Genomic DNA, 26941 nt, shown 5'->3' on the forward strand with positions numbered 1-26941 from the left:
TGTACTATGTGGAAGAATTGCTCTTTCCTTTTTATGGCTTCGTGGTTACACAAGGATACTTAAAAAGGAAAAATTTTACCTCCTGTCAGTTGGCGTAGAAGTGTTATGTAATTTTGCTCCATTTTGGCCACTTATATGTCATTTTAAGTATTACCCACTACAACAAGCTAAATGAAAAGGGGGATTCAAAATGGTGAGAGATGTGTGAATTTTTTTTTTGCGTTTCTTTTTTATTCTTGCCAATGTATTAAATATTCTCAGAAGGAAGCAGGGAAATTAATGAGATGATTATGCATCAGTGTGTCAAAGCAGTTTTGCTTTTACACAATAAATGTGTTGCTTTTCATTCTATGTATCTTAAAAAGAAACAAGACAGTATTTTTAAAGTACATTAAGTAGTCATTAAGACAAGAGTGATTTGCACTAAGAGGCAGGGGAGTGACTTTTTTTTCCTCTTTCATAATGGTTAAGAACATTTCCTTGTGAGGGAGGGAAAAAGATGACAGCAAGTTGTAGATGTATTTTTTCTCACATCAGATATAGAATTACTAGTTTTCTTTTTAAGGATGACAGAAATCTGTTTAAAGAGACACTCTTGAGTAATATATACACAGATTTGCATCCAATCCATTGATAAAATGTGATGTAAACAGAATGCAGTAAATATACTTTGTAAGAAAATCAGTTGTTCTATAGTTTTATGGTTTTGGGTACGTACCAGTGGATGTATGGTGTTGTTAACTGGGGAGTTTATCATAGGTGGTGTGACATCTTCGGTTTTCTTCTAAAATTTTCTCAACTCCTGCAATCATGGGAACGTGACTTTTTTTAAAAACTTATTTTTAAATAAGTTTTTTTATCCATCACCAATGCTAAGAAAAAAATGAAAATCTTTTTCAGATCATTTCTGAGAACTCTCAGTGGCTTGTTTCCCTTCTAGGTGATCCTCACTGCCTTTCAGTTCTGTACTTTCTGTAAATGTGCATAAACCTTTTATAGGCACAGACATGTTTCTCACTCATATCTCAAATCAGCACACAGTTCTAAGTGTCCCTTGCCCACTTGAGATCATGCATCCTGAAATTCAAGCTGCCACAATGTTGTTGTAATTGGCAGAGCAGTTCATCATCTCGTGCTTTGCTGCCTGCAAAGCTGTTTTGAAAGCCCTTACATGTGGCTGTTGTTAAAATCCCTGGTTGCAGAATTTCAAAGTTCTTTTTTTTACAAAAGAGGAAAAAATGTTTTTCTCCGTGCTTCTACCAGTGGCTATGAAGCAAAATACTTCAAAAGTGACATATGTTTCACACTGTAATTCTAGTGGATAATTCATAGAGAACTGAATAAAGACATAGTGGGAAACTTTTGTTACCAGTTCTACTCTAGAGGCATTTGCTCCAGGTTCTGCTCTTCTCTTGAATAACATTTTTCTGTATCAGTTACTTTTTTCTTACTCTTGCTGGTATTTTTTAGCTTCTACATCTCAAGATACTCTCCAAGTCTGAAGCTATGGTCTTCTCCTTCCCATGAATAAAATCCATTCTTACTGCCATTTTAAACACCATCGGGTGTTCAGCACCAATTTTGTTAGTGGAAGAGGTCTCTTTTTGACTTCATATGCAGAAAACTATATATCTGACTTTTAAAGTCCAAACACTGAGCAGGTGGGGGCAGGGCTGAGCCTTCACAGAATTTCCTGTTCATAAGTGCTTGCAGAACAGCATCAGGTTTTCTGGGTCAATATTCTAACTGTATCCATTTACAGCAAGAAGTAACAGCCAGAATCAGTTTATTTTTCTTCCTTTGTTCAAAGAGAAAATTTAGGAAGGAAAAAAAAGTCAGTGACTTTGTGACGTGTAGCTGATGGATACATTTCATATCAGAGATTAAATGGGATGTGAAGGCTTAATTGAAGTCTTTTTGAGTTAGAAGAGTTATGTCTATCTTAAAAATGCTGCTCATCGACAGTATTGTTAGCAACTGTAGCTGAAGATTTAATCAAGTAGCTGCTGCACGGCAAAATTATTATGATTACCAGTAGTGATGTGAGTTTTAGTACCTGGAGCCACCAACCAGCTGGTGGAATCTCCCTGTTGTAGGCACTGCACAGTCCCTTTGTCTGGATAGAGGTAAATCAGAAAAACCACAGATAAACTGATTTTGCAGTGAAGAATAAATCATTGTGCCTAACTACATGAGAGTCAGTGGAAGATAACAGCTGTTGAGTGTTATCAGCAAAGTTGGGGGGAAGCTGTGTACGAGTTCAAAGCACAAAGAATATAGATGCCTATGACATGTCAATTTATACATCTTTTTTTTGTCATGTTAAATACAAGATCAAGCGCTGACAAAGGAATTTATGCTGGGAATCCTTAAATGTAAAAATACCACTTTCACGGAAATGCATTGAACTAACTTCACTTCAGGCAATTGAATGACAGAACCATCTTATTTGACCAAATTCACATTATTCTGTCTTTTATGCTCTAATTTATTCCCATCATGTGCTGTGAAGTCCTGCTTGGAGTGTCTATTCTCAGCATAAAACTGTTTGTCAAATTTCTATTAAGCTTAAGGTGAAAAATTAATGAGCCATTCATTTCAGATATTTCAAAACTAATATGCTCTATTATTAATGCAGCAGAAAGTCAAAGATGTGGGTATGTACAATAATGGTTCAGTGTTCAGTCAGAATACTTTTTTTTCCTCTTTTTTTGGGGGGAACATCCTTAAAGCAGTGTTTCAGGTCTTAGAAGGAATTATTTTGATGAATTCTATCAGTAAACTTTTTAGACAGTTTTAGTTGTTAACTTTTGTTTTATCAGATCCTGGCAGAGGGTGACTTTAATAAACAGATATGATGAAATACAATATTCTGTCCAGTCTTCTTTTGAATCTGGAATTTAAACAAAAGTTAACAGAAAATTGATTCATGTAGCAAAAAACTTCTTAGAGAAATATAAATAAAAGCCTATTTGCTAATACTAAGAAGCTGTGGGTGACGCAACGTTCTTTTAACTAGAGAGGTAAGGTGTTGTGACTAACTCTCATTTCATGTGCTCTGATCTTTCAGTCTTCACAAAAGTCACTGAAACGATGTTAAAATTGTACTTTAGCCTAGAATTGAGTGACATATGGTGCACAAGTGTTACTATTAAATTCTCCCCATAAAAGCTTTTCAGAATTCTCAGAACATGTTACAAATACCAGTAAGTTAAGTGATGGATCACTATGAAATCCTGGCTTCCAAATGTGTGTCCCAAACGGAGCAGTATGGAAGCTGGTGCTCTTTGTGCTTACTTTGAAAAAGAAAACATAAAACACAGTCACTGCAAAAGTAGAAATGCAGGCCTTGCTTTCTGCGAAGAAACTTTCTAAAGATTGCCTCTGTTTGTGCTCCTAAAATTAACTTAATAATTGATTACCATATTTTTCTTCTCGCTTTACAGTATGTTCTCTAGAGATTTTCTAAAATTAATAGTGGTTCTAGGCCTGGCACTGTTAGATTGTTAGACTTGCAGAGAAGGAATTCTGTTTCTTGGAAGAGTTTCATGCTATAAAACTAAATTTCATTACAAGCAAAATGTCAAATTTAAATTATCCTCAAAGCATTTGTTGTTTCCACAGATCCTGAAAGCACTCTGTGCTCCACAGAGTTTGGCATCCAGCAGAGAAAGTGCCAGCAAGACTCTCAAACTTCTTTCGATATGTTGGTTCCTTTATGAAGTTGCACTGCACTTTTTCACAGTCAGTATTTAAAAACTGAATGTTTGAGCTTTAACTAGCAGCCCTAGAAATCTCCAGATTTTTAAGTGTGCACTGGAGAGGACTGGTCTTGAGTCTTTCACTTTTGAAACCTGATCATGGTGCAGAGAGCTTTCCTCAGTCCTCTTAGCAGGCTACTTTCCTGGCAGCTATTACATGCCTGGAAGAGGGAAAGTGACTCTCACTTTTCCTTTTTTTAAAAAGCATTTTTTAATATTAGTTCCAATAATGCCTTTTTTTTTTTTTTAATGGTTCAGAAAGTTCATTTACTGGAGAATTCTACGGAAATCAGGCCTGGAAAAGATGTCAAGAGGTCATCTAATGCAACACCTTCCCTCAGGGAGGGCATCAGCCATAGCTCTGTCATTCCTGACAGATGTTTGATTACTCTTTTCTTTAGAAAGATTTCAGTTGTAGAGATTTTACCACCTGCCTAGGCAGGTCTTTATAAATTCCTTCTATTAGAGAGTTTTTCTTCCAGATAAATCTGCCCAGATAACTTAAATCTGCCTTTTTATATATTTCTTTTCTATTTGTCACATACATCAAATTCCATCTTCTATTGTTAAATGATTAGTTTTTAAACATGGTGGGGTTTTCTCCTGTAAGTTGTTCTCAAAAGTGTATCTTTCAAAGCTCATTCAGGTGTGAAGCTCAAATTCTGAGTAACTGGAGAAGGGAGAGATACTTCTCATCTGAAACATTTTGAGCCTCATTGCTCTTCTAATACAGTCTGCAGATTGACAAACACTACACAGAAAATAATGTCTCAATTGCCCATCTCTGTAGGACATTTTAGGGGGTTTTTTGATTCCAGAAACTGACTCTCAAAGCCTGAGCAAACTGATTTTACGATGTTTATAGTGTTTTGAGCCAGTTTCACCTTTCCACTTAAAAATTTGCCTGATTCTTTCAAAGTGAACACTTGTCACTTTGTATTAAAGCTGAACCATGGTTTTTGTTTTTCCATATTTAAATAATACAGCTTTGTTCAATTTTTACATTATGTTTAACGGCATATTATAAAAAGTCTCAGGAGTTTCTAGCATAAAAAGAATGAAAACTGGAGGTTGTGACTGGATTTTTTTTTTTTTTTTGTACTTCAGCAATAACAATCCTAATAGTATTTTTACAGAAATGTATTAGAACATGTGCTGCTGATTTCTGATAGCTCCCTCCCTTTGTGATTGCAGTCACACAGGATGTAAAGGATGCTTTTGAGTAGTAAAGAACTCCATGTCGACAGAAAATATGGTGTTTGTTTCCGGGAGGTCTCAGAGGGAGGCCTTGTATTCTGAATCTCTAGCTGAATGTTGGAAATGATTCAGTGGGGGCAGGTATATTGGAAGGCTTTGGAGAGTGTTGCAGGTTGTTCTGGAACTGTGTCCTGCCCTGGGCTATCAATGTCCTCTCCCTTTCCATGGTGGGCTTTTCGTCTGCAAGAGCGTTCTTGCTTTCCATGGGAAGAGATGATACCTCTATTGGCCAGAAGAAATAGCTGAGAAAAACAGATGTTTTGTCCTGAAGTGCTTCAGAGCATTTCCATGTGCAGAATTAGCCTGTTTTCTTTTGCCAGTTCTTTCAATTGGTCTCCTAGAATATCTCATTGTCTCATCAGAAACATAGATGTGTGTGGAAACTCACATTTTTTTCAGTTGAAGGGAGATTTTAATATTTACATGAATCTGTTGTTATTTAGAGGTTTGTGCTATGACTTCTTAAGTTCTTTAAGCTGTAAATGAGGTAGTCAGTGGCTTTCTGATCCATACCTTACTTCACTTGATGTGTGTGTCTGTTTAGTAGTACCCTCTTATTTCAGGTCTCCTTCATGTGATCCTTCAAATTCCCTTCACAGAAACACCCCTGCATTTATAAAATACATGAGAGTCACCTTAGCTGCATTGAACCCACTTTGAGTCAATGAGGTGACCAGTTTGTAGCCTTTCAAAGAGGTTGGTGTATATCAGAATTTTCAAGGTTTCTGGTACATGCAAGGAAGCACATCTCATCAAATTGCCAGTATATTATCAACATGCCTCATTTTTGGTGTTTTTCTTGTCAGATTTCTCACAAAGGCTTGTTTGTGTCATAGCACTAAAACCGTTTAAAGGGTGAACTAAATAGCACAACTTGTCTAGGCAAAATAAAGCCTAATCAGTAGTAACTGTTCAATGCAGATGGATACTTGCACATGATTCTGGGCAGTTTAAATGTCTGCTCTTCCCTGTAAGACTGTGTTCAATTTTTACTTGAATTTAGAAGTTATTTTTGATCAATAATTGTATTTTTCAATGTTTCCTTGAGTACACACCAATTTAATTTAGTGTGTTTAAGTCACATACAGTCCAATATCTGCACGGACTCTTTGTCAGCTTCTTTCCTGTGGAACTATTGCCCAAATACTGTAATATGCACATGCAATTTTGTGGTACATGGTCTTGAAGAGACTTTTTTTTTTTCAATAAGGTAAGTACCAAATAACAGCTGCTTATCTATGTCAGTTGTTTTAAGCTGTGTTATAGAGATTTGTGGGTTTTATTTGGTTTATGATGGATTGAAATCTAATTTTAATTTACAAAATTGCCCTTCTCTTTCCATTTTTTAAGATGGAAGCTACAGGCAAAATCGACTGAATCTCACAACACTGTTAGTACAACCAATTTCTGCTGTGCTTGCCAGAAAACTTGTTTCCTTACCTGAGGACAGTGTCCAAAAAGATAGGTGTACACCCCTCCAGCTGCCACCTACAGGTAATGCTTTCTAAGTACACTTTCCCTCTAACTATGGAATGTTCCTCAAGGGCTCCACATCCATTTTCTGTAACTGTATACAACTAAGAGGTTTAGCTGGTCATGAGTATGTTTTGCTGAGCTCCTTTCTAGGAGGGACTATGAACAGCCTAAAAATTATGCTCCTAGAATCTGACAGATGGAAGCTTTGGTTTAAAAAACAAATAATTCTCTTAGAATAAGATATTAAGCACTAATTCTTCATACTGATGTAAAACCTCCTCTGTGTAGCTACCATCACTAGGTAGTTTTGTTAATTGTTTGTTAGGACTTACTGTACTATTAAGAATGTGATTTTAACATTAAAACACCAAGAACAGTATTATTGTATAGGTTTTTTCCTGTCTCTGGTACAATAATACTGTAATTCTAAACAGTGGTATGTCTCTCTGCATTCCTTAATTTGTATCTGGTATAGAATAAACAATGTATTGTTATCTGAACCTTCAGGCACCTTTTTCTCCAGGTTTCACCAGAAAAATGGTCCTGATGATAAGAACAAAAGACCTTGAGTAGAGACAGATGAAATGAAGGAATGCATTCAGAGTATATATTTAGATATAATACCATTAGCAAAGTCACACAGATTAGTGCTTGAACAAACTTATTGCTATTGTGTGGGGAAAAAAAATGAGGATACAGTCTTCCAGCAAAGATACTACACAGTGTTTCAATGAAGGAACAGCTTCCAGAGAACATTCTAGATGAGATGCATGTTCAGTAATTCTGTCTTCATTTTTGTTTAGTACCTGTCCATCTTTCACCATAAAAAAAATCCAGAAAAAAAGGTGTATTTTTTTATAATGCCTGTTTAAATGAAATGATTTGAAGCTGTGGTCTTGGAGGGGAGGAAGCAGATTAAGTTAGCCACTGTATCCTGTGCTACAAACAGCGATGACAACAGTAAAAGCTAATTTTAAGGAAAACCAATGTACTATCACTTGTGTACTGTATCACTTGTTTATTGCTTTTGGAAAGTTATTGTGGAATAGCAGTGCAATACAACAAGTCATAAAAAAGGTTGATTAATTTTATGACTTGTGTTAGCATTTGTAGTTATACATACTAAACAGGGAGGCAGAAGACCTCCTGCTTCATGGCTTAAGCTGCTGTGGTTAGGCAGGACTATTGCTCTCCATGCATGGCTGACTAGATACTTTAAAGATGAACTGATCGTCCCCACAACCAGTAGAAAATGGAAAAAGGCCATTTTGGAAGGAGGAAGTGCTTTACTGTTCCAGGTAGGATGTGTGAAGCTTGCTGGTATTGTTGGAATTTTAAACAGCTGAAGTGCCCTAAGGAACGCATGAATTTGGCCTGGCAAATGACACTCGTTTTAGAAGGATAAAAGCATTCACAGTGCCTGTTTCTCAAAAAGCTCCTTGTGGAGGCTGCAGGACAGAATCACCTAAAGGGTGGCTTATTCTGCTTTTTCTGTGACAGGTGTGGCATGTCTGTTTTATTTCACTGAGAAGACAGGTATTCTGTGAGGTGGAAAATTTCTGGAAAGAATATTCCAAGGATAGTAAGAGCCAGTCCATGTGTGGCTTACTCTGAGTGAACACAACAGCCTGTGTCTGATTTTCTGTAAAGCTTCTGAACCACAGTAATCCATGTGGGATTTTTTTTTAAACTCTTAATTTACTGAGAAAATAGGGACTATAATAAGAAGCCTTGCATAATTCTGCAATGTTTTATGATGTATTTTGCCTTGAAGTAATGGTGAAACTATGGATGTGCTGGGGCATATAGTGTGCTGAAGTGTTCAGTAGCAACCTTAATGGAAGAGATAAAAAACTGGTCTTATGATAAGAAATTGTGTAGAACTGTTTAATAAGAGTAATAACTAAAGAGATAACACTGAAGAGAGCAAGGCATTTGAAAACAGTGAACGTTGAATTTGCAGTCTTCCTGTTGATTTGAAGAAGCTTAAGAGAGAGATTTCACTTCTGACGTAGAACTCATCACTCATCTGTCAAAAGAGGGGAATGAGCAATTCAGATGATTGGTTGGCTTGAAATTTGTTAGAATAAAATGATCATCATTCTCTCATCAGTCTGTTCCAAAAACTGAACAGCAGATTCATCAGTAATGATTAAACATTTATATATAGTTTTCTCATATTGCCTCTTTTTCCCCTTAGCCTTGCAGTTTTCAAGAGACAAAATGTGACAGAATGAGTGAGAGGATATGGAACAAACATCCGAGATAGATCGACTGCTCAGAGCCTACAAAGCAAATAGTGGGAATTGAAGTTAGTTATTAGTTTTGTATTAGATGAAGTTAGTAATTAGATTTGCTTTTTGTGTAGCAAGGTACATTGTTGTTAATCCTCATTAATCTGAATCCATGATTTTTTCCTCCAAAATAGGCAATTAGAAGGAGTTTGAGTGAAGCTTTATAGAGAAGCTGTAAAGTTTTGAAGCTTTCCTTTTTTTATAGGATATTAGTAGGATATTGTTAGAACATTGTGAAGGTGGTTGTAAAACAAAAGCACTCCTATAAACGTAAATGAAGAGAATCCTGCTGTGTTGCAGTGAATTGTCCTTGTTTTTTAAGTTACCTACCAGTTGGTAGATTTCAGTCAGGTGAAAATCATCCCTTTTCAATTAATCTGTTGAGTATTTAATTTAAATCTGTTTAGTGGAATTTAATTTAAAAAGTCTTTTTTTGCCACTAGTGACCAAATACTTTGTTGTTAAATGGAAAACTTGAAGGTCTGGTGGTTAAAAACATGAGTAATATGTAAGTAATTTTTCTCTTTGGTTTTAAGTGTTGGTTTTCATACTCATTCGTATCTGAGAAGACAGAAGATGAGAAAGATCTAGGATTTAACTATTGATCAGTGTCCAGGTGTCTGTGGCATCATCCTATTCTTCCATTCTTTTCCACATTTTTGTTGTTGGTCACTCTTAGAGATAAGGACTGGATGGGCAGCTGGTCTGACCTAATACTCCTGGGCAATAGAATTCAAATGACAGGAAGTATAATGCAAGCAGTGTGTCGATCTCACTTAAAGGATCACTCATGCAGTGATCTCACCTAAGGGCTTCTAAGTTTCTTTAGCCAACTGATGCTTAAATCCAACCCCATTTCTCTCTTTGTATAGATCAACCAAGATTATTAAAGGTGTATTATTTCAGAAAATATCAACGGAGTTAACATAAACAGAAGATCCCATTTCTTACCAGCTCTGCATCCCTTTTGCTGACACCTAGGTGTCATTTCTTTTTATATTTTAACTTATAAAATAGTAAAACCAAAGCATAAATAGTTTGAGTAACTTGAATGATATCAAACACACTGTGAATAAGAGAGCCAGCTATACAAAGACTCATAGGATTCTACTACAATGAGTAAAATTACTCAGATCTAAATACTTTTTAGGTAGAACCTTTTAATCTTTTGTAACTTTTTTTAGCCTAAACAATACAGTCATTGCTCAATACTGAATCATCATAGTGACTGCAATGCAAGACTACATTTTAGACTGCAATCAAATCCACCTCCTCTGCCAAAAAAAGGAGAGTGGATCAGATAACCAGAAGTGACTGTTACTGAAAAGGTTTGTAGCATAACATAAAGAATAATTTTTAGAATACTTTAAACATCTATTTTATACAGTTCCACATGTCAGATGTTTACTATACTGAGTTTTTAGTCAACTCTGATCATGTGAAGTTTGAATCATTAATTACACAAAAGCAATAATTAATTGGAAGAGTCCTGTAGTTTCCATATTACACGAACATCATCCAAGACAAAGTTCTCTGCCAAGTGGTGCACTAGTGCAAATCAAGCCTGTCTTCTATTCAGTCAGAGGAAGGACATGAAAAGGATATATATCTCCTCCTATTAGGCTACAGCCTTGTACTCTTGTTATATGTGTTTCTCCTTCATAGTTTGCTACCTGTCAGAGAAAAGAAAGGGCACCATATTTAATAAACTCTGGCCATGCCATCATACACTGTGATACCAGTGCACAAACAATGCCATAATTTCTAGGTACTTGGGCTATGCTAAACATGAATCCAAGAAAACAAATAGAGAAAGATGCCAGCATAATGTGTGGCAGTGCATGTTACTGTATCTACAAGATATGAAGTCACTGTACATAACAATAGGAATATAACAGTGTTCTGCAGGTATCTCTTACTGCCATTTCAAAGAAGTACATGTTAAATAGGGAAGTCTGATCTAATTCAGATATACTGGATATGAAAATTTACAGACATTTACACCAATACTCTCAGATTTTCTTTTCACGATTGCTTTAAATTTTGTTCTTTAAGTTCATGGAATGAATTAAGCATGAACAGCATGAGAAGCATTTTTTATGTATCTTCTCTCTACTCCCACCTGAAGCCTCAAGAGTTTTTCTACTAGAACTGTAAACAGTCGAGGTATATTTTCATAATTGTGTTCTCTGCCATTGTTTTTCTATGTGATGTTTTGGTTTTGATTGCTGTAAAGCAGGTAAAGAAACTGTCAAAATAGTGTGAGGTTATGAAATTCAACTGTACCATATGAAGCATTTTCAGCTCTCTTTGATACTAACTTTGACACATTGATTTTGTATCCCATTTAAGCCATCCCAGTTTAAAGCCTTCTTAAAGGACTTTATTCTAGACATTGCTTATTTTCAGAAGCTCTTAATCTGAATAGTTTTATTTCTGGATTCCTCATTGTAGGTCAGAAAAGATAATTAAATAGCAAGAAATTTATTCATTAAGCTCTTCAGACAAAGATTTGGCTTGGAAACTCAGGATCTATGAATATCCGTTTAAAAAAGGGGATATATTGTTAGTAGGCAACATAGTTGGTTAATCAAATAGAAATCTATTAGAGAAAAATATTAAGGATACCAGATTTCAAAGAGACTGTATCTAGATGGTGCACTGCTTATACAAAAAAACCCACAAACAAACAAAAAAAAAACCAAAGAAAAAAACCCAAATCGCTAAAGGCTCTTTGTTACAGGACATCTGTCCTGGAAGTTTGATCCTGTGCAAATAATTTTATAATTCAACAGTGCTGTACCTTGCGTAAATTCAGTATTGATTTTTGCACATGCAATTTGATAGTGTCTCACAATATTTTTTCAGAGATTATTTAAATTATTGGGTATATACTATTTTATGTTTATTCACTTTTCTAAGTATGTCATTATGTTGCATGTAGTGTTTTTATGTGTAAGTTCTGATGTTACATAAATGCTTATGATGATTACAGTTCTTCATTTAGAGTTTTGTGTTTGAACTTAATTGAAAACTGACATAAAATATGTAGTAGATAAGGTTTTGCACTCAAATTGACATGATGAAACACTGAGAACTAACTGAAATATGTTTTTCACAGTTCAGTGAGATTTTAAAAGCCCGTTAACTAGGCAGTCTAAGATGGTAGTAGTAGTTTGGAATTTTTACTCAATTATTCTAGAAAATGTCTGGTGAAAATGAAGCATTTGTTTCAAACTACAGTAAAATCTGGTGTTATATATGTTTTAATGTTTACTTGTCATACCTGTGTGATTAACAGGGTATTCCAAAAACTGCATACCAGGCCATATTATTTTTTACAGTATCACCAATAGAATATAGGAAATCTATGATATATTTGATTATTGGTTACATATAAATAGCTTACTGTGTTTCTACACTGAGTGCAGTTAGTTCTTATTCTACCATCATGTTCTGTGGTATTTGATATTACTTTACAAACCTCTGCTCTTGGGGCAAATAACTTAATAAAAACGGTGGCTTTCATTATTAAAGCAATCCTTGGCCTTCAGGGGTGTCTGAAAAGCTTGGTAATGTGTGGTCAAAAAGTTAGAAGTTGAGTTATTAAAGCCTGGTGTAAGGTTTTTGAATGACTGGAACAAGAAATCTGTCAAATTTAGTATTATTATGACTATTTCAGCTTATTTGGTGCCCCCTAAGTTAGTTACATGGCCATGGATGTTTGATGAGGTTTGAAATCTTTAGTTTAATTGTGATTTCAGACTGATATCTGTTTATTCAGGTGTGGTTTATGTTGGTTTCAACAGAAGTATGTTGAAAACTGCATTACATTCAGTGTACCTTATTTCTGCAGTCTTCTGAAATAACTTCTGGTTTTATGATCCAGGAGCTATCGAAATGCTTGAATTAGTTTAGTTCTCAGTGCTTCTGTACTGGAGCTAAATGTGATGTCAGGAAATTTTTGTAAATGAATAGCAAAAATCTCGTCAAATTAGTTCAATTTTTGAACCCAAGTCCCCAAAGATACTTTTTAAAATTCAGTACTCCAAGAAATGCTCAGAAAACTGTCTGATTATAGGCATTTAGCATGATCAGGATTCAAGAATTTAACCAATATGTTTGAAAGTGAGGCTCAAACTTATACTCCTCTCTGTTTGTATGAGCTTGGGATGAGGTTAAAAACAAACAAAAAAAGAAACAAAACATAACTCATAGTGTGTTTTAACATAAATACTGCAAGTAGAATTTTTTTACTCATCTGGAGTACTAAAATTGTCAGTCAAATGAATGGGAAATAGCCATGCATTTCTAAAAATAACTATGTAAATAGGAGAGGAGAAGGTAGTCATTTGGTATGAGACAATTTACAGTTCCAAATCACAAAAGAAAGAAATTAAAAATAACAATAAATACGTTTCTCTTCTTCTATTTCAGAAGTAGCTTTTGGCTTACATAAAATCAAAGTGTATCCTGAATCATGTTAAGTTAAAGTTTCCTCATAGTTTTCCAGAGAATACAGAAAAAAAGCAAGAGAAAGATGGCAAGATCTTTAAGTTATAGCATAAGGAAGAGAGGTTTGTTGTCAGAACTCTTTAAAGGGATTAAATTTCGCTTCTGCTGTGTACTCTGAAAAGTACTTTCAGCCTTTTCATCTGATGTACTAAGCCTTTAAGCCCAAGTCACTTTAAACTGACTAGTGTGTTACATGACTATTAACTCAAATATCTGATTCTAGAATATGGTGTATTGCCAGAAGTTAATTTTCTGTTTCTTCATTGTTGGCTGAAGACTGGATAACTGATGTCAGTTAAGGAAAAACAATGAAGTTGGTTGTCTTCAAAAGGATTAATCTTTTTTTCTGAAGTGGAGCCCAAAGAAACGAGTGTCTGAAGTGTTGTAAGAAAAGGAAAGGAAATCAGTTTTGAATTTAAAACTATTTTTCAAGAAGACTGAATTGGCTCTAGAGTGGTTGTAGGTGAGAATCAGCAGCAAGAAGTAAGTTGCATAGTTTGGATTAAATTTCAGCTGCTTAATCAACATGGATGATTTGAGCTCTTCTCACATTTTTCTGAAAGTCCCTTTGGGAACCCTTTGGATAATTTTTTTGTTTTAAATCAAATACTTTTTAAAAATTCTAAAATATTATCTGTGGATTTATAGAACAAACATGATTCATCATCACATGGTGTTAATAAACCTTACAGTAATTTACGTCAGAAGGGTGAAGTTAATTGCATGACAAATCAAAATTAACTTGCTGTGATTGATTATTGAAAAATCATGTTCTGTGGTTTATTTTTGATTAACTTACTTGACTTGCATTTTCTTTCCTGTTGTGTTCAAGTAAAAGCAGAACACGTCTATTGATAGCAGAGGAGGTCTTGCCTGAGTGAAAAACAGAATAATATTTCTGGTACATTTTTTACAACAAAGATCCTAACAGTTGGTTTGCTTTTTTCAATAGTAAATGAATACTTGTGAATTAAAATATATTAGATTTTATTTTAAGAGAATTTTCAAGTAAACATCAAGTATCAGCAAATGAACCTTGAAGAACAGTATCATAATGATGTACTGGTTTTATTTTACATGTTGCAGTAAACTCCCCACTTGTATGCTTCCCATATCTCGGGAAACAAAGCCTGGAAACAAATTGTCAGGAATAGATCTGTGGGAGAATAATAGCCTGGGAGATAGAGAGCAAAATGATCAGTGGAATATTTTAGTTTAGGTGTGTGACAGTTGGGGTATGGACATGGAAGGAATTCTGTCTCAGAGATGCCTTTAAACACAGGGGGGGTGTGGATACCTGGATGGAAGAGACCCTCCCTGAGTGTCTGGGGTGACACAGTGGTTATTGTCACACAATTGCTGCCTTTGAAGTTAGAGCAGCTTAAGACATTTTCATTTTTCTCAGATAGAAGTTATGACCTTTCAGATGAGATGAATGTTAACAAAGTCTATTATAATGCAAATGAAACATTTGGAAGGTACCAGCAGTTCCCCTGACTTAGTTGTTTGGTTTCCATTGTCACAAACTGCAGGAGTTTGTGTGGTTACTCTGTCCCACTGCAGGGCAGAGGACAGTTAATTTTTTAAAGCTATTTTAACTCAGACATATACTTTTCCCTGTCTTTATTCTGTGCCACAGTCTCAACTGGCTGAGCAATACTGGCAAGTCCCTTATGTTTTAGCAGATTTAAAATTTTGCTTCCTATGTATTTACATTATTTCCTCAGTTGAAACCAGCTAAGCCAAAAAAACTGACTTCTGTTGGCATAAGTTCAGAAGTGTATCATCAAAAGCCTGGGCTGGCAGTGTGGGTAGTAATGGAGAGGTCTAACTGTTCCCATCTGATTTAACATAGGGGTGTTTCTCCAGAAGAAAATGTAATAGAAACCAGGTAAAATTTTGTGAATGTTATTGATGGATTGACCTGGGTGAAGGATCAGCTGAGAAAAACCTATAAAGAGTAACACAAATTTCATATTTACAGAAGTATGTAAATCCTACTGGTTTAAGGTTTGTTGGGGTTTTTTTCCCCTGTTGTATTTTGGCAACATTTATTGAACAAATTCAATGATCTTTAAACTCAAGGAGTAGAGATCTCTTTTGAGATTCCAGCTTTGAACCACACAGCTAAAATAGGTCTAAAAAAGTAAAATAGTGTAATACTACATTTTTTAATCTCTGGTTCCTTTTCAGTATAATTTTATTTTGAAATTTTTTTATTTTTTTTTACCTTTTTTAATATATGTGGAATTTATTCTGTGTTCTGTAGATTTCTTGGCTAGATAAACAAGTTTAACTCTTTTTTTTTTTAATCTTTTAACAGGAAAAAAAATAATCAGTCTGAATATTCAGTCAGTCACAACTTACAAGACTATTTCTAATGTTGTTGGATATTTAAAAGGAGCTGTATTTCCTGGTAAGTATCCCTTTATCATTTGTATCAGTTATTTATTTCATGATGGCTGGGAGTCACAGGTGTGATCAGGATTCTGTTTTGCCTCATAATGCAGTGGAAGGAGAGATCCTTAATTGTAGTCATTTTGTGATTTGATTTATGACAACAGAACATAAGTGTTAAAGAGAGAAAAAGCTGAAGGGGGTTGTAGTTACAATAAACACGTTTACATGAGCATCAGGCATTACACATAGACTATAGAGAGTATTAGTAGTTTATACCAAGTAACTATGTTATGGTTTTAATTTTAATATGATTTTAACACTTGCTGCAGCCTTACATTGTATTACAGTCATGCCTTAAGCTAGTTTCATACAATTCTATGAATAATGATTACTGTTCTCTATGTCTAATAATTAAAAAATAAGATTCTAAATGCAACTGAGACATAAAGCACAACCCCCCTCCCTCCTTTGATGCTGTACGTGGATAATGTGATAATCAGGATATTGTAAGAATGAAGATCTTATGAAGATATCATAAGAATGAGATTATTCTGTCTGTAAGTGAATTTGCCTAAGAAGTGAAGGGTTTCTGCAACGTGAATGAACACTGTTACTTAACTGCTGGTTACTTACATAGTGCAAAGCATTGTGGAGTTAGTCCAATTCCTAGGGTACAGATGATGATCATCAAAACATCATCACACTTGCCTTAATACTTTTTTATCAGGTTCAGAGGAAAGGATGCAAATTTATTTACAGTCCCTTAGGAGGTGGGCCAGTCATTTCATATTTTAAGTCATAGAGAAGGGAGAGGAGAAAATTGTTATTCCTGTTAGTGAAATAAGGAGTTTTGTGTGAGCTAAATGTTTCTCACCAGAATACTGTGAATACTGTAAATTCACCAGTGAATACTTCTCACCAAAATATTTTTTTTGAAACAACATAGAAAACAATTAGCACGGTGAATTTAATTTCAGTAAAGGATTTAATTTCCTTCATTAATTTGAAGCTACCAGTCTACTGTTGCTAATGTTTTGCAAATAGCTGTCATGGAATTTGAAGGGCAGAAACTGCCATGTTTAGACATTCTTTCTACTGAATTGTGAAACAGAAGCAAGCCAGCTAATAAGAACCATGCATCAGTTTATGTTTAATAAATTCTGTATCTCCTCTTTACCTGAATCTTTCATCTTATTATTGCATTCTTATTAAGAAGCTACTTTTAAAGGGTTTGTCAATATGTGCTGAACTTAAAGAATTAAAGGATATATAATCAAGTGAAGTCAAAAGCACTTTCCAGATGGCAACAGCTTGTCCTGTAGATGTCTGGCTGAACAAGAGCCATAGCAACTGGCTGCTAATGTAGGCACAAGTTAAACATCTAATGCACAGACAGACACATCTAGGTAATGGTGATCTTAGCTGATGTTTGATCTGAGGAGTAAGAATGAGCATCTCGATTCTAACCAAGATATTAAAAGATTTAGGAGAAGATCAAATGTGCTGCTTGATAGCAGTTTAAAACTTGAAAAATGAAACACTGATTTTATAGCTCTATTGAACATGGCTGAAAGGGGGATATATAACAAGAGAAGATAGTATAAAGAGACTTGTCCAACCCGTCACTAACTTGAACGCTGTCCTTATCACCTCCAAAAGTATCTGATGGGTATTTTTTTCTCTATCTCTAGTCTTTTCTCTTTTTTCTTACCATGTGATTCTGAGAAAGGACAGCTGCTGCCTCTGCAAGCATGACCATCCTTTCTCCTATGCTTTTCCTGTATTTGTTTGCTTCAGGGTATTACCTCTATTCAAGAGAGAGAGATGTGCAGAGATAAAGAATTGTAAAGGAGACACCAGCTGTTATGTTTTGCCCCTGCTTGTTCAACTGGCTTCTCCTACAGTAAGCTGCTGCTTGCAGCTTCTGCTCCATCAAAATGTCCCACATTATTTTAATAATGTCTCTTCCCTTTCCCCTTCACGTAATATGGGGTAAGTGTTGACCCTGTCTGATCCCTCTATGGCATTTCTTTTAATGACATAGAAGCCTTTAAGGCCATTAATTTCTGTTCCAAATTCCTTTCATTAAGTGAGTTGAAGACTTTATGGTTTTTCATTGTTAGTGCAACCTACAATTAAGCATTTCATGGTGCAATACACAAGTTGCAAAATTATGTGATTTAGATTGCATTTTGTTACATTATTATGTACACTTAGGTTTACACTTTGCATGTCTATTTTTAGAAAGAAATTTTCATTTACATACCTACACACTCCCCAAGCAATTGATTAAAAATATTGTATTATAGCTACATAACAAATCCCCTGTTTGTAAAGCATTTTTGATTCCATATAAAACAACATGCCTTTGTGTTTTGTTGAGCTGATAAAAGTCCAGTTTAATAGAGAATAGGTTTATAATCAAAGTCTGTTGATGTTCTATTAAAATCGTTTCTAGGCAACAGTCACTGTAAAAAATACTGAGGAGTAGATATATAATTTTATAAGCAAATATAAAATGTTGGCATTTTACCACCTATGTGTTGCCACATTCTGGTGTACTGACAGCAAGTGTAAAGTGAATCCCCATGGATAAAGAAAATAAACCAAAACTTTTTGCACTTTTTGGAACCCAAACAACACCCAGAGGTTGTTGTGGATCTGGCATCACTTGATAGCTGTTCTGTTCTCTACTGGTATCCTGAAATATTGAAAGAAACCTTTAAAAGACTAGATCTTGACCAGAAAGAAACTACTTAATATCACAACAAAATCAGTGAACAGTCCTTCAAAGAGGCTTTGGTTGTGAATTCATCTCACACAGAAGGTCTAGTAGTTTAGTAAGTCATTCAGCATAACTCAACTTTGACATCTCTGACAGGCCTCAGTCACACTAGTCGTTCATGCTATTTCATACCACATCATTGTTTTTGGAATAAAATAAGGGGGTTTTTTCCTCTTGTGAGTGGTATATGGATTATATGAATACCTTGAGAGATGAAGATTTAGTGTTATTTCTCTGTAAGAAAAGTGTTGTTTGCTTTTTTTTTTTGGGGGGGGGGGGGTAACCATAGGTGTGTTCTTTATTTCAGGCTGAAAGTTCTTGCTTTTCATCCTGTAAAGGTCTTTCTCCCAGCATTAACAAAACTACTGGGTCTGACTTACCGTTTCTGTATCATTCATTATCTCTATTCCTCTGTCATGTCTCTTCTCTAAACCTGCAGTCCAGGTATTTTAATGTCTCCTTACATGGAAGTCTAAGTCCTGATCTATAACCGTTCTGGTTACCCGCTGCTCAACTGCTGTTTCTACCATGTCTTTTTTGAGATAGGGTGGTGAGCACTGAACACAGTCTTCCAGGTGAGGGAGTACTAATACTTTGTGTATTTTATTTATGTTACCTATTGTAGTACCACACCTTTTGTTTTCTTTTTTGGATGCTAATGTGTATTGAAGACAGTTTCCTACTTATTTTTATATCTTCATAACACTCTAATGTGAGCTTGGAAATATTAGATTGTCTATATGACAAAGCCCTGCTGTAAAAATGGTATATATCAGATTTATAAGGAGAGAAGTAAGCAAACAATGAAGGCAAGTGCACGGAGGTTTAATTAGGAAAGGATATACATATATTTATTTACTAGCTCATTTTTAAGTAGTACTCACGCTTTTATGTATATATGTTGTATGATTGTCTTGCATGTAATCATATGAATTTTTGTTGACAGCTTTGTGTTGTACTAATGACATTACATATCACTAACAGAGTTCATTTTTTAGGGTTATTTAGAATTCTTTTAACGCTGGGATCCAGAAGAAGTAAATTTCCTGTCTGTCTTTCTTTTTTTCACATTTCAGACAGATACATCATCATTGGGAGCCATCACAGCAGCTTGAACCCTTATGGTGGACAAGGATGGGCCAGTAGCACTGCTGTCATCACAGCATTGATCCAAGCCTTGACACTGAAGGCTAAGAGGGGCTGGAGACCTGACAGGACCATTGTTTTCTGCTCATGGGGAGGAACAGCCTTTGGGAACATTGGTTCATATGAGTGGGCTGAGGTAAAGTAATTTTAGGCGGTGTCATTGCAATAATGATTACTTTTGTTGAAAGCGTGAAAACAATATGCAATTACCACGTGGAAATTGTGGTTCATTAGCTGGTCTGTGAGGTCTGTCTGTGTTCATTCATGTACCACATAGCAAATGCAGTGAAAACACCTTTTGAGGCTGTCCCTGTGGATAATGAGATGGCAGGATGTTTCCATAGCTGTGAGGGTTGCACATACAGCACCTTTGAGAGCTGATTTCCCTCCCTAATTCAGCAGAGCATTGTAAAAGGTCATTGCCAGGGTCTGATAGAGGGAGAAAAACCTCAACAAATTACATAGGCCAAGGAATAGCTTAGAGAGCTTTTTGTCCTTCTTGGGAGTTCAACATTCTCATTTTTAATTGTAAGGCTTAGTGTGGGGAGAAGTGAATCAAGAGCACACTAAATGAAAAGGAGAGAACCATGCTATGGTTTACATTAACGACATAAACATTGCAGTGCCTCCACAGCTAGTGCTGATTCATTTCTCTGATATTTGTGCTAAGGAGTTAGGTAAAATCCAACACAGGCAATTCCTTGGGCTCTTAGTTTCAACAGAATAGAAACCAGATTATTGACAGAAAATACTTCAACAGGGTATGGATGATCATATATAGTTACAGTGGACTTCAGTTCATATATTAGAGGAATAGCTGGCAGAGAGTTTCATAGCTGATTTTCCAACATTAACGATGAATATGAATTAAAACAGTAGATAAAATAAAGAGTTAATTACTTTTTATCGTGCGTAAGAAGCAGCCAGCCCTCATTGAAATTTCATACTTCCGACATCATTATTCTTCAAAAACAAGAGGGGGTGAAAAAATCAAATTGAAAAGATCCAGGCTGGAAGCAAAATTTGTTTAGTTCCACTTCAAGTCAGCTTTACATCAGATGTAATTGTGTTACACCCCTTCTGTTCAATATAAAGAGCCACTTCATGCAAAGAGGAACTCATTACTGAGAAGGCAAAGGGGATCTTTTTAAAAAAGAGATAATAATTGAAACAGTTTGTACATGGTATTTTTATAGTCTAACAAATAAGAAAATGAAAACACTGAGAAAGTTATGCAATTCAAATATGAATGTTGTCTCTTAAAAATTTGAGTCCATTTAACTGTTGATAATGATTGCTTTTGAAGTTTGTCTTCTGTCAGGCATAACTTTAAAAGGCCATCACATTGTTTCACAGTGTGTAACGTTTTCATTTTTGACCTTACAAGTGTAGGCATTTTTAATTCCTCCCAGACCTGTTTGCATTTTGTTGAGATGATGTGTGAAATGGAATTATAACCTGTGTTATATAGAGAAATAGCACCAGGATATCCTTTGAAGTCCATAACAGCATATTATAAGAAGTAGTAGTTAAGTATTACTTAGGAAATCACAGAGGACAGAAACATTGGGTGCAGTTTTTCCCTGGAAGGAAGTGAAAGAACAAAAGAAGCCTTAATTCTAATGATGCATAGTAGTAACCATTGCTCTGCTTGTGTTGTAGGACCTCAAGAGAGTTCTTCAAAGAAATGTTGTGGCTTATGTTAGCCTTCATGATCCAGTCAGAGGCAACTCAACTTTACACCCTGTTGCATCCCCTTCTCTTCAGCAGCTGGCAGCAGAGGTATAGAAATAAAATATTTGGTTTCACATGTTGTTTATGAGGTTACATGGTTAAACCCCTTGATACCAGTTTCTTTTACATGACTATAAGTGGAGGATGTTTTGTTTAGGAATTTTAACCTCACAAATACACCTTAACAGTTTTTACTAAGTCAGCAGGTTAATTTTTTTTTTTTAAATAATGTATTAAGAGGTTGGAAAAGATAACTTATTTCACCTGCTTGTTATATCAAGTCTCACCATACTTGCATGCCCTACAGCTTTTTTAATTTTTGACAGCTTTAAAGTAACATATTTGTTATTCTTTAGCACAGAGCACTTTTTTCTCTTCCTAATCAGATCTTTGCAGGCTGTTTCTCAATTTGCATTTAAACCTGTATATTTAGCAGATGTAACATGACACACAGGGAGAGTATGACTCTTACTATAATAAATACTGTCTAAAGTAAGTATGTCAGCTTCAGTGCTCAGTGATGCCTTTGTGGTTAATCTGGAGTCAGAATATTCCACAGTTACACTGGTCTAAGACTTTAAACTAATGACCTTATTGCTGTTTCTGAGGTTGCTGAATTTATTAATATTTTCCATGAAGTAAAAACAGTATAAGACACAGACTAAATGACAAAACCAGATTAAAGTGGATGCATAAAATGGAGCTCAATTTGACTTTCATAAATTGTAGGGTTTAGATGTTTTTTCTGTGTTTGCCAAGCTAATACTCATTAGATTATTCTGGTGTTTCTTTTACTTACCTGTGAAGCATTTGGTACCAAACACTCCTCAGAGTAGCATCTTGAATTGAACTCAGTGTAAGACTGGTCTGGCTCGGCAACTAACTTAGTAAAGTTATATCACTAAATTGCTTCTTAGCAATGTTTTAACTACTTCTCCTGTCCAGTGATTAGGTGTTAATTTCCTCATGGAAAGAATCTGGTTTATTCTGTGTAAGTATTGAGAAAAATGCGATGCAACATCATTTCAGGGGAAAAAAAAAAATCTTCTGTTTGTGTAAAATTATTTATAATGTTATATATGTGAGTCTGCAGGTGTTATGGATATATCAATTCAAATTTTATTATCAGTTTTAGCTAATGTATTCGCAAAAAATACTGTCCTCAGAGGTTGCTAGCCTTTTGCTAACCTATTGATGTTTGCAGCCCTATCTCCATTAAAACAAGTGTTCACTATTTAAGGGAGTAATTTTATTACATTAAGTCCTTGAGCTATTTGGTTTTTTCTCATTTTATTTCTTTGACTTCGCAACACAGTCCATGGCAGTAATCTGAAAACTAAACTGTGCAGCAGACTCTTTGTTATCTATTTATCACTTTATTAAGATTCAACTCTTTCATTCTAATAAATGCCATATTAGTATGAGCATTGCATTCATGCCCTCTGTTTTGGAGAGAAAGCAAAGGAAGTCTCTTTTTTACTTCCACTGTATTTCTGTGATGCATTGGGTGTGCTCTTAATATTCAGTAATTCTTGTAATATATATTGTATCCTGTTCAGCATTATGGACACAGCCTCCCTTAGCAGTCTTACCTTGCACTTCTTAATTAGATGACAGTCAATAAAACATGACTAGAAGTTAATACTTTTTAGTTCCAGTGAACACCTTCCATGTCACTTCTGATTCTTTAATACTGAGGGTGTATCCACTCTGCATTTTGCCCTGAAGCCCCATTTAAAAAGTAAAGGATCGAATGCACGCAAGGCAACGTGTCTGGTTTTACTTTCGGTAGGATATTATTATTTGTAATTAGTGCATCTGTCGTACAGTTTGTGACATTAAAAAGATTTGTAGGAATTATTGCTTCCCAATGCTGGCTGGATTTCTGAAATCATGTCAAGTATATTGACAGTGATGGAACAGCCCAGCACAGATCTCCATTTGTTCCCACGGGTGCTCACAATTTGCCACAGACTTTTTCTGGAAGACTGATCCGCTTATAAAGAATATTGATATTGCTTCCAGCACTTGCCAAGAAGACAATGGAATTACAGATTACCTCAAAATTATGATAGAGCAAATTAGGTAAGATGGGACCGTTTGGAGCTCATTTCACCTTGAAGAAATTGTGAGTCTGTTCACATGAGATTCTTGTTACCAGGTGCAGGTTGCAAAGAAGGACTTAAAAATTCCAATGGGAGACAAGGATAATTTTAATTCGTAATAGTAATTCTCTGAAATTATGTTAGAACAGAAAAAAAAGTGAAACAAGAATTTAGAGTTAATAATACCAATCCATTTTAAAATTAAAAGAGAAAATAGCCTTTCTTGTTTAGTTAGATAGAAATTTTCCGTAATTTGTAGATACATGGAAGATACTGGATTCAATGGTAAAACTCAGAATTCCATTTTTAAACTACAACAAAATAGACTATCTTGCAGTACTTTTTTCTACTGCTAAACAGTGTTACAACACTGTTGTTTTGAGGAAAAGGAGACTAAAATCTCACTATTTGCCCTAAGGGCAGTGCTCACTGTTGTGCTAAAATTGTGGACACTCCATCTCAGTAAAACAGAGGGAAAATATCTTCCTAGGGAAAATTAATACTTGTTACAAAAGCCTACAAAGGTTAAGTTTTAGGATTCTGGGGAAAACAATGAAAACCTGTAGTTTGTCCTGTGAAGGAGAACTCGAGTAAAAAAATTTTGGACAATTGCTAATCACTGCACTTTCCAATACATCTTTTTCCCTTAATTTCTGGGAAAAGGAGAGAAGATATTTTAGCTGAAACGTAGTTCATCTGAATATTCTAGACTTAGCTATGAAAAGAAGAGTCACAAACCTAATAAGTTGTCTACATGTGAGATCTGGTGGCCAGTTAGAGAATAGGATAAATGCTTGACTAATTAACAGAGACTATGTTTCTTAAAGATGTTTTGTACAAAGGGATTACATCTTCATATTAGCAGCAGGTTTCAAAAGGGAGCTACATAAGCAGTCTGCAAATAATAATTTTATATGCCTATCTGTGGGATTCAGTGGGATTCTGGTTGAAACACCAAATTACATGGAGAAGCTAATTTAAATATTTGGATTAATTAAGCAAAGAGGAATTCAAACAGTTCTGAGACCTTGACATATTTAATTCAAATCTTTTTTATATAACTATTCTAATTAATGTCCACATTAACAAGAGGGAAATACTGCCAAGTTATATTTTTGTCTACTGTTATTTTGTAAGGAAAATGATTGTTAATTCACTTGCTCAGTTGGTGAATCACCATTTGTTGGCAGTGTCATTGGTAAATTGGGTTTGTTTGATGCTGGTATTCATTCTCTGTAAATAATGCCATTTATGATTTTTTCTATAATTAGCATTTCCCAAGTAAAAAAGTTATTATGAAACATGAATTCATTTCTGTTGTCTTTTCACTGATTATGTGACCATACTCTGGCTCTGTTATTACTGCAGTGCCCAACAAACCTTAGTGCTCTTGTCTACTAAAGGAAAAGAGTGATTTAAATCTATTGATGAATTAGTTGATCATTAAAAATGACTTTGCCAAGTATTGTTCCATGCTCTTTATCAGTGTTTGTGTCTACTAAAGGACTAAAAGTCATAAAACATCTTTACGTTTAAAGGTGGTGTTATTGACAGAAAACTCTTTTTTCTTTATGAAGTAGAACCAAAGTTAAAGTCTTGTATAGATGCTCGCTACTATCATTATTTCTTGATTTAAAAAAAAATCAAAACTTATATTAATGTCAGCACTGATTCTTTTCTTCCAACTTCTGTGTGTTTCTCATTTATTTTTTTATACTGCCAGCATTAATAATGGATCTCCTGGCATCATATATCAGTAATTATAAAAAAAAAAAAAAAAAACCTTACTATTTGAATTGCTTGTTGTATGTCTTATTACAGAAGATTACATCTTTCCCATGAGTTTTCAGTCTTTACCTATTATCCCTTTTAGTGTTATATTTTATTGCTGGTGTCATTTTTTATATTTGTGTTGAAAACCAAAAAAAAAACCTCTTGAGAATCAGAGCTGTGAACTCCTGTCGCAGGAATTCATAACTGTGTTAAAATGATGCTGTTAATATAGACAATACTTCATTGCCAGCTTTATTAAATTAATTAAGATGCTGCTTCTCCAGTGTGAAAAGTTTCATTTAATGGTGGATTTGATTTTCAGCAGGTTCTTTGCAGCTCCTATCTGTTTTTTTCTTTTGATAAAATGTTGCTTTGTCCACTGTTACATATTTTTTCTCTCTTCTTCCAAATCAAATAATTTTGATAAATGCTGATTCAGTGAGTAATCATTTAAACTTATTCAGAAATTTTGGTTTTATGAAAATGCTATTAAACATGGGGAAGAAAGTTTGTTAGTGAGGAATAATGCAACTGGACCAGTTTTCATGCTGTGATCTTTGTGGCGATCTGCAAAAAGTCCGTTGTTTCTAATGAATCAAGCTTTCTGCTTCCATGTCCTTCCCTGTCTTTACAACATAGATTTCTGCTAAAGGTATAAATGATGTATATTTTCATTTTCTTTTTTAGAAATGTAAATGTCTACTTTGATAGCCGTTGTGGATGAAACTGAATAAATCTGAACATTTTATTATCTTTAAATGTAGCACTGGATTAGGGAAGATTTCAATAATTCGTTTCCTGCTGCAAAATGGATTTTGGTTCTAGGTTTCTGTTTTTGAATCTACTTAAAACTGTCTAATATAATGAACTGTACTATGTAAGGGAATTGTTTTTTCCTTCCAGAGACTTTAGCCAGACTACAGTATTAGAAAAGTTAACTTCAGTTCAGTCTAAACATTCCTTTGTTTAATTTCATCTTCATTATTTCCCCTCATAACTGACTTTTTCATGTTAATGGAAAGACGTTTTTGTAGTGATAGAAAAGCCTTTCATGTAGGGAGTTTAAAAGTAAACTTCTAGTTCTTACAAAAGAAGAGAGATTGAGAGCCTTGGATATTTTAAATTTTCTACATAAAGACAAATCATTGAAAAGTTTCTCTTGCTGCTTTTCTCATCATTATTAAGTATGTTCCCAAATGAAATTAAATTGACTTAATAGCTATAAGCTGTACTACACAAACAATGCATGGGAAAAAAATGCATGTGTTAAAGTGAAGTGTATGGTAAAATAACCAGAAAAAAAGAAAGCACCTTTAAATCAGAATTGATAAGACATTACTATAACATTAAATGAGACTTAAGGCTGCATTATGTCCTTTGACTCACAACAGTTGCAGCCGTGTGCTTTACTTCTACATGTGACAGGAAAATAATCAGAATTTTGTGCAGCACAACACACTTCCTAGTTTTCAGATCGATGTTGAAAAAAAATGCATCTAGGTGATGAAAGCAGACCATTTGTTTGTCATAAATAAAAAAGGTGATGTATTTTAAGTAGAGTGATAGATATTTAACCTTGCCAAAAGTATCAGATACAGCCTTTCTGAGTCTGCCCACCTCATGTTCTCAGAAAGGGAAGCTTTAAAGTACTCTTTAACACACCATTGCTCAATCTATCTCAGGATGCCTTTAGCT

General features: G+C 34.8%; 1 protein-coding gene across 11 annotated transcripts in view; it reads left to right on the top strand.

Moving 5' to 3' along the window:
- NAALADL2 (N-acetylated alpha-linked acidic dipeptidase like 2) overlaps positions 1–26941 on the top strand; it is a 466113-nt gene that overhangs the window by 350257 nt on the left and 88915 nt on the right. For all 11 annotated transcript variants that reach the window (XM_051781725.1, XM_051781724.1, XM_051781723.1 and 8 more), the window contains 4 exons: positions 6369–6512; positions 15627–15719; positions 19565–19770; positions 21297–21416. In XM_051781725.1, the coding sequence (XP_051637685.1) occupies positions 6369–6512; positions 15627–15719; positions 19565–19770; positions 21297–21416 (563 nt within the window). The remainder of the gene's footprint in view (positions 1–6368; positions 6513–15626; positions 15720–19564; positions 19771–21296; positions 21417–26941) is intronic.

The sequence above is a fragment of the Manacus candei genome, unplaced genomic scaffold, assembly GCF_025592945.1.
Source record: "Manacus candei isolate 608988 ecotype Guabito, Panama unplaced genomic scaffold, ASM2559294v1 h1tg000015l, whole genome shotgun sequence".
Classification (NCBI taxonomy): domain Eukaryota; kingdom Metazoa; phylum Chordata; class Aves; order Passeriformes; family Pipridae; genus Manacus; species Manacus candei.